The sequence below is a fragment of the Nannospalax galili genome, unplaced genomic scaffold (genome assembly GCF_000622305.1).
Source record: "Nannospalax galili isolate Female #2095 unplaced genomic scaffold, S.galili_v1.0 scaffold101, whole genome shotgun sequence".
NCBI lineage: Eukaryota > Metazoa > Chordata > Mammalia > Rodentia > Spalacidae > Nannospalax > Nannospalax galili.
Window position 1 is genome coordinate 2,047,321 of NW_008345700.1, and position 8,605 is coordinate 2,055,925.

Sequence of the window (8,605 nt, forward strand, 5' to 3'; positions counted from 1 at the left end):
TGGTCTTTTTTTTAAGACAGGGTCTCCTTGTAGCCCCAGCTGTCTTGGAACTCACCATGTAGACCAGGCTGGCCTCAAACTCAGAAAGATCCGCCTGCCTCTGCCTCCCAAGTGCTGGGACTACAGGTGTGCGCCACCATGCCCGGCTTAGAAAACTTTTTTAAAAAACAAATTTTAATTAAAAACTTCCTTTATTTGTTATGTAGCTCCGGAAATTATCGATAATGAAAAGCATACATTTAGTCCTGACTGGTGGGGACTTGGCTGTCTGGTATATGAAATGATTGAAGGGCATTCTCCATTCAGAAAATGGAGAGAGAAAATTCCCCGGGAGGAACTGGAGAGAAGATCGAAGAAGGAAGCTGAGGAGTACTCTGAGAAGTTTTCAGAGCACGCCAAGTCCTTCTGCAAGATGGTGGGTCAGGGTCCATCAAAGCTGGAAGACTTAGTCCACCTAGCTCTCGGAATGGCTAAGATAGTACTCAGGCAGACAGGCAGTCTTCAGTGGGCCGGCCAACCCCTTCTCAGCGCATAAGTCCGGGTTCAGCAGTGATACCCAGGCCTAGGAGAGGTCAGCCGGCCCCTCAGTCACCTGCCTCCTTCATGGTGCCCTTGCCTGGAATGTTGTTGCAGACAGACAGTGGGAGCAAGAGGTCAAGTCCCCAGACCTGACTCAGGAAAGACTGGTCAACTAGAGCGAAGCAGAGTGAAATTCATGACTCCCTTTCTGTAGTGATGCTGTTGAAAGGAACAGTGGTGCCAAGGTTATTCTGTTTTTAGAAAATAGCTGTTGAGTCTTTCTTATTCATTGACTCATTTTATGTGAAATTAAATGTAAAAGTAATTTCTAATGTATTTTGAAATGGGAAGGTTGTTGTCTCTGCCCATTTCTGGTGGCCTGAGCTGAAACTGAGCAGGAAGACAGGTCGGAACTGGTGTGGGGAGGTGAGGACTTGCTGGGCCCAAGGGCTTGGGGTGCTGGGAGGGGTGTCGCCTTCTCTAGGAGAGTGGGAGCACAGGGGAGGATGCACAGGGTAGGGGTGCACAGGGGAGAGTTAGGCAGTTCCCTCTCATAGTGTCAGGGCAGTGTCGGTGGCACAGTAGCATAGGCGTGGCCTTCTGTCTTCTCTGGCACTACCTAGAGAATATGAGGCTGAAGGACTAGGGCATGCAAAAGCAGTCCTCGTAAGCATCAAGTGGATTCACAGGGAGATATGGATCGTGATCACTGGTGCTATGTTCCTGACCTCAATGGAGGAACAGGCCCAGGGCCAGCTAGCTCTGCAGTTTGGATAGGTAGGTATGTTGAAGCAAGAAGGAGGCAGGGAAGCTGGGCAGGGGAGAAAAGAGGGCTGGGTGCTGGACCATGGGGTCTAAGTGGATGAGGGAAAGGAATGTAGGAAAAGGCAGATTCAGTAGTAGACGATGGGCACGCGAGCCACAGGTTGTTGGGATCGGGGCTTCTCTAGGCCAGGATTACAACAACTGGAAGGACATATCAACAGGAATCTGCTTGGGAAGGGTTGATGAGGACCTGCTGGTCCTGAGGAACCTAGGATGTGACCCAGGGAGAGAGTGGCCCTGTAGGGTGGGCAGTGGAGGGTAGCCAGGCACAGGTTTCTGCATGAAGATGAGAATGGCCAGCAGTTGGCCCTTTACTGAAGTACTGTGTTCTGGAGACTTACGTGAGTGTAGTAGCTGGGGAACAGTTACTTTGGGCTCCTTCCTTTGCTTCTATATACAAAGTTAGATATTACAGATTCGTCACTGAGCTGTGGGATCGCCCTGCCTTTTCTCCCAGCTATATTTTGGCTTGGGGCTGACAACATGCCATCATGTTTTGACCAATCTACTTTTGTATTCAGCTTGGAAAATATGCAGTGCTTGCTACACACAGGACATTGACAGAGCTGCAAGAAGGACAGGGCTGAAAGCAGAAATGGGCCCCGCCCTAAGGAGCTCACAGTTTAGTGTTAGACCAGTAACTATAACATTGACTAGTAAAAAACCAGAATTTGTTGAGTACCATAAACTTAAGTTAGAAACAAGGGCTCAAGGATTTTTCAGGATGAGATCCAATTGCTTTGGGGGCACTGGGCAAGAAAGTAGTGTCTGAATAAGGGGAGCATTTGTAAGTAGCTAGCTTTGGAGCTGCCCTGGTCTCAGTGTCCTAAAACCATCTCACCTCTCCAGCTTGCCTCTCTAAGATGTGGGTGAGAGGGGAACTGGAGAGATGGCCCAGCTGTTAAGCACACTGACTGCTCTTGTAGAGGACCCAGGTTCAGTTCCCACTGCTCTCATGGCAGCTAACAGCTGTCCCTCAGTCCAGTTCAAGGGGATCCAGTGCCCTCTTCTGGTACAAATGGGTGCACATACATACAGGCAGGCAAACACTCATACACATGAAATAAGTGTCTTCAGGAAAAGGGCAGGTAAGAGATGAGGCCAGGTGGACAAAGTCAAGTAGTACAGGTGAGATCTGCAGCCACTTGCTTCTTGTCTCAGTTCTGTTTCCTGTGGTAAAATACCTTGACAAAAAGCAACTTCCCTGAGAAAGGGTGTGCTTAGTTCACCATTCCAGGCAATAATGCATAATTACAGGGGAAGCTGAAGGAACTTGAAGCAGCTTGTCACGTTATGTCCACCATCAGGACAAATACATGTATCCCAGTTCTCACCTTCCTTTCTCCTCATTCAGTCTGAGGCCCAGTTTGTGAAATGTTGCCTCCTTACCTCAATGAACCCAATTAAGAAGATCCTTACAGACATGCCCATAGGGTAAGGTAATCTGAACAATTCCTCACTGCGGCTCCCTACCCAGGTGATTCTAGACTGTGCCAAGGTAGCAACTAAAACTAATCACCACACTCCTAAATAACTACTGTGAGAAACTGTTGGCTCTTAACGGGTTAAACTTGCCATCGATGGATTGGAGGAAGACAGCTTAGGACATACAGGTCACTTACAAAGGCCTCACCCTCTGTGCCCTCCTCTTGAATTGTCATCTGGGCCTGGCTGCCACCTGCAGCAAGGTCTTCTGTAAGGGCCAGCTAGCAGACACCATTGGGCTTTACAGGTTTCCACCACCTACTACTTAGCCCTGCCAGGATAGTGCCTAGCAGCCACAGGCAGGTGTAAACTGCTATAGCTGTGTGGCAATAAAGCCTTGTCTACTAACTAGGCCGCTGGTATGACATGGCCCTAGGCTGCAGTTTCCCAACCTTGGGCTCAAAGCCTTTACCTAACCTTAGTCTTTCAGATAGCTGGTACTACAGGCATGAGCCTCTTCTCCAGACAGTCTATTATTTGATTGATGATTGTAGAGGAAGGCTTATTTGATTTTGAAACAATTATAAATACGTATGTAAGGAATACTTTTGAAAGAGACACTTTCTTGTTTCGGGTATAGTGATAAATAGTTGTAATTTCAACACTCTGCACATAGAGGCAGGAGGATCAAGAATTCAAGATCAAGACTCTGTCTTAAGAAAACCCATAGGTGGGGCTGGAGAGATGGCTCAGCAGTTAAAAACACTGGTTGTTCTTTAAAAGATTAATTTTTTTTTTTTTACTTTAGGCTGGAGTGGTAGCCCATGCCTTTAATCCCAGCACTTGGGGGCGGGGGGGTGGGGGGGAGGAGAAGCAGGTGGATCTCTGTGAGTTCAAAGCCAGCCTGATCTACAATGCCAGTTTTAAGCCAGCTAGGGCTACATGATGAGACCCTGTCTCAAAAACAAACAAAAATGATTTTTTAAACTTAAGGATTAACTTATCCAAAGTGCTATTTATTGGTCACTCAAAAGCAAAACTTGCCCTACCTTTGGTGAAGCATGCCATAATCTAATTATTTAAGTCGGAATCTGTACAGTTTGGTTGACACTTTGAAACCATAGTAACTGTTTAAATGTGTATGTGTTCTGCCTAGTTCTTTCGTTGTTGAAATGGTCAGTTTTGAGTTTCCATTTTTATTGTAGGACCTTCAGTTGACTTTTTCTCCCTCTTATGTAGTTACTCATCAAGGATCCAAGTAGTCGGCTAGGCTGTCAGAGTGGCGGAGCTGCGGAAGTGAAGCGGCACCCTGTGTTCAAGGACATTAACTTTAGCAGACTGGAAGCACATATGTTAGATCCTCCTTTCCGTCCTGATGTAAGTCAGCTGACCAGAGTAGCTGAATCCCCAAGGACACTGATGCCTCCAAAGTCTTGGTTAAAGCACACCTAGTACAGCCACGGTGTGGTTTCTTTTCTGTGAGGTCTTCCTCCTTTGCCTATATCCCACTCACCCTCCAGCTTCTGGGAGATCTTCCTAGAAGTTCTCCAGCTCTCAAGCCTTGGGTATGCTGTCACTGCTGGTGCAGCTCAGCTCCTGTCCTTTTCCCACTCCTCAATGCCACCTCAGCCATCCTTCGTATGCTCTGAAGTTTCTCTGTACCACTATCCCTGTTCTATCTCAGTGCTGGCTTCACACTTCCTTGTGGAAATGCCATTGGGATCAAATACGTCATGTCTCCAAAGAGCTTAGTGCAAGGCCTGGCACCTGTCAATGCCTGGGGGGAGTCCAGTACATAATAAATGAGTCCTGCTAACAAAAGGGTAAATAAGTGAAGACAGCCTGCTACAGACACAGTCTAGACATGGAAAGACAGGATAATGTTTCAAGGTTGGATAGAATTAAGATAGATTTACAATTAAGATACTTTTATTTGTAAGACTTCCTCAGAGCTTACTATGTTCTTTATTTATAGTATTTGTTATAGTAGTAACTGCTCCTTGGATTTAGTTCCCACTTGACATACTTGGGGCATGCCCATTACCTCCAGCAGAACTCTAGGTATAAAGGCAGAGGGAGAGGAAGGCAGGCAAGGCCTCTGCCCCCAGGAAGCCCATCCATCTGGAGAGACACGAAGGAAGACAGGCTGGCTAACGTGCTGGCAGAGCTTGAGTGTCAGGTGTATGTGACCAGGACTTCATATAGTCATCCCGTCTGGAGATGGGGCTGCTTGGGTCAAGAGCAGGGAAGGCAGGCCAAGGTAGTCTCTGAGGAGGGAGTGGGAACATGCCAGACAGGAGCCATCCTAGACTGTCCACATCCTCCTGGGTTTAAGCCAATGACCCTCTGAGGTGCCAGTTCAGAAAACTCTGGAAGTTCTGCTTACAGAATTAACTATTGGTGTGTAGGGCTGTATGGGTCTGGGGTTTTGGCCTTGACTGTCCCAAGAGAGAGTTTACCAGTCCCTCTGCCCTTCATACCTTGTGGAATAAATGAGAATAGCAGCTGCTCTAGGCTTGGTGCTGACCAGTCACCAGCAGAACATTGCGTCTTTGATCAATGCGCTCATCATTTGTGCAGCTCAGTAAACAGCACAGTGACTCCTTCCAAGTGTAGGTGCCTTTTACAGTAGTAGACGAGGGCCCCTTCGCTGTGGAACTCTGCTCTGTGTTCCTTAGCTGCAGAAGGGCAAGAACCTCTCCAGGAATGGAGGCCCAATCCTTGGCAGCCTGACGCTTATTTGACCCCTTGCTCATGAGGACAGCAGTACCAGGGTAGGGGCAGCAGGCCTGGGCCCCAGTCCCCAGGGAGTTGCCAGCAGGAAGCCCACTTAACTTTCTACTAGAATGTAAGCAGGTGCTTTGAGAGTAGGTTGCCCAGGGCAGAAGCAGGTCGAAAATTGTCACTAACGGATCCCACAGTCAGTGGTCCCTATGCCTGAGCAGTTCTCTAGCTCTCCCTGTGTCTCCCAAAAAAAGCAACCCGCCCTGTCCTACAGTTCTGCAGCACAAAAGAAAAGGGGCCCTCATGAGGGCTGTATCAACACCTCTGGTGGGGAAGTAAAAGGGAGGGAGGAAGGAACTGGGTCAGAGACCCACAGGACCTGCTGTGTCAGAGGATGCATATGTATAAATTAGAAGATTAGTTTCAGAAGAGGGGCTTGCAATGAATAGATCGGAATTGTAGTGGTGTTTATGCATGGATTTTGCATTTTGTTATTAATAATTAAGGGAGCTAAGAGGTATCCTAAAGCACAGAATGTAGCTCCATGGTAGAGTGCTTGCCTAGCACATACGAGGCCCTAGATTCAATCCTCAGTAGCTGAAAAATAAAATAAATATCCTTATAAGCTAGGTATGTGTGACACAAACCTATAATCCTAACACTTAGGAGGCCAAGGGAGAAGGATTGTGAGTTCAAGGCCAGCCTAGGCTGCATATTTCTATCTCAAAAATCTTAAGAACCAGGCATGTGGTATACACCTTTAGTCTCAGCACTTGAGAGGCAGAGACATGCAGATAGATCTCTGTGAGATTAAGTCCAACCTGATACATAGTTCCAGGCCACCTGGGGCTAGAGGGAGACCCTGTCAAAAAAAAAAAAAAACAGCTTTGGGATTGGAGAGGTGACTCAGCAGTTAAGAGCCTTTGCTGCTCTTGCAGAGAACCCAGGTTTAGTTCCTGGCACCCACAAGGTGGCTAACACCCCTAACTCCAGTTCCAGGGAATCTTTTTTTATTTTTGGTATTTTTGAGACAGGGTCTCCCTGTAGCCCCAGCTGTCCTGGAACTCACTATGTAAACCAGGCTGGCCTTGAACTCACAGAGATCCACCTGCCTCTGCCTCCCAAGTGCTGGGACTACAGGCATGCACTACCACACCCGGCAGTTCCAGGGAACCTTAAAGCTCTCTTCCTACCTCCACAGGCATTGCATGACACAAGTACACTTAACATACATGCCTACAAAACAGTCATATACATGTAATAGAGATAGTTTTTAAAAAATCCAAAGAAAACAACTCCAACCAAACAAGAAAATTGTCTTAGTTGTCTCCTAGGCTGATGCCTCTCTGTTCTTGGTGCCCAGCCTCAGGCCGTTTACTGTAAGGATGTCTTGGATATTGGGCAGTTCTCCAAGGTGAAAGGAGTCAACCTGGACACCACAGATGACACCTTCTATGCTCAGTTTGCTACAGGGTGTGTCACCATCCCCTGGCAGAATGAGGTACTGCCTGTTCTAGCACAGCAGGTTTATGCTAGTTTCAACAATGACAGGTAGGGGTATGAGTGTGGCGTGTGTGTGTGTGTGTGTGTGTGTGTGTGTGTGTGTGTGTGTGTGTGAACTAAATTTACTTTTGACCATAGAACTAGACCACGGGCAAGCCAAGACCACATCAGCATTTACCAGAAGCATGGGAGCTACTCTGGTCTTAGTTACAGGAGGTGGACAGAAGGCAGTGATCTTGGGTCCTCTAGGGATTTACTTGCTACCCTGGAGTTCTGTTTCCCTTAATTAGAGCTGGCAGGCAGCTTGGCTCCAGTGGAATTAACTTCTTTGAGGGGATACATTTGGAGAAAAGAGAGTTGCTTTCTTAATACTTAGGAGGTCAGGAACTAGGAGTCCAGGAAAACAGCCATAGCAGGTCTAGGTGCTCTGAGTACCCTGCACTGGGGTTAGGTACCTGGTGGGAACCGATGGCAGGAGATTACTGACCTCATTGTGTCTCCACAGTTGCTCTATCCTGTGTTCTGTGCATGCAGGTGATTGAATCCGGATGTTTCAAGGATCTTAATGAAAGTCAAAATGAGGATAATTTGTCAGCAAAAAAAGGAGAGATGATATGTCCCTTCATTCTCAGACCAAAGAGAAGTTTCTTCCGGAGTCTCTTGAGAAGAGGGGTAAAATAATAAATAAATAAATAAATAAATAAATAAACAAACAAACAAATAAGTAAATAATAAACTTTTTAAGAAGTAAACTGGGTTGGGCCAGGGGGTGTTGCTTAGGATAAAACACTTGTATAGCATGGACAAGACCCTGGGCTCTCTCCCTTGGGGTGGTAGCTCATACTTAGGAGACAGAGGTAACAAGGTTTGTAAGTTATGAGCCTGAGCTACATAGTGAGTCCTTATTGCAAAAAGATGAGAGTGAGAGAATGGAGAGAGAGAGAGAGAGAGAGAGAGAGAGAGAGAGAGAGATCATACAAATTAAGAGCCTTATGGTCTTGACAATGCTTCTGCTGTAGGTGGAATGACTTTCTTCTGATCCACAGGTGATGGCTCCTGTGTTGGTGACAAAACAGTTTGAGCTAGCTCAGAAGCCACATCTAGTGGAACGCCCATCAACAGTGCATTTTGTTTAAATCCTCCATATTCTGATTCCTGCCATGTGCCAACTCTCACAAGAAAAGCAGGTTCCCTTTTAAAAATGAATCATTTGGAGAGACTTTCTGAAGTAGCATTTTACTTTGTTTTGAGACAGGGTCTTCATGTAGCCCCAGCTGCCCTGGAACTCACTATATAAACTGGGTTGGCCTCCATCTTACAGAGATCGTCCTGTTTCTGCCTCCCAAGTGCTGACATTAAAGATGTGCACCACCATATCTGGCACTTTTTCTTTTTTTTTGAGGCAAGGTTTCAGGTATCCCAAGGCTAGCTTTGAATTTGCTATATAGCCAAGGATAACCTTGCACTTCTGATCCTCTTGCCATGCTCTTGCATGCTGGGATTGTAAGTGTGCACCACCACACCTGCCAAGTTTAGAGACGAGCTTCTCCACACAAAGCTTGTGTGTGGATTGTCCTGCTTCGTGTCTGTCTGTTCTTGGGAGCTTACT

The 8,605-nt window shown here is 46.8% G+C and overlaps 1 protein-coding gene across 1 annotated transcript in view; it reads left to right on the top strand.

Moving 5' to 3' along the window:
- Positions 1 to 8,299, top strand: part of Grk4 (G protein-coupled receptor kinase 4) — a 70,490-nt gene extending 62,191 nt beyond the window's left edge. Inside the window, 5 exon segments of the mRNA XM_017800295.2 lie at positions 207 to 415; positions 4,009 to 4,146; positions 6,857 to 6,994; positions 7,531 to 7,668; positions 8,043 to 8,299. Coding sequence (XP_017655784.1) covers positions 207 to 415; positions 4,009 to 4,146; positions 6,857 to 6,994; positions 7,531 to 7,668; positions 8,043 to 8,132 — 713 coding nt within the window. The 3' untranslated portion in view covers positions 8,133 to 8,299.
- Positions 8,300 to 8,605: the final 306 nt, after the last annotated feature.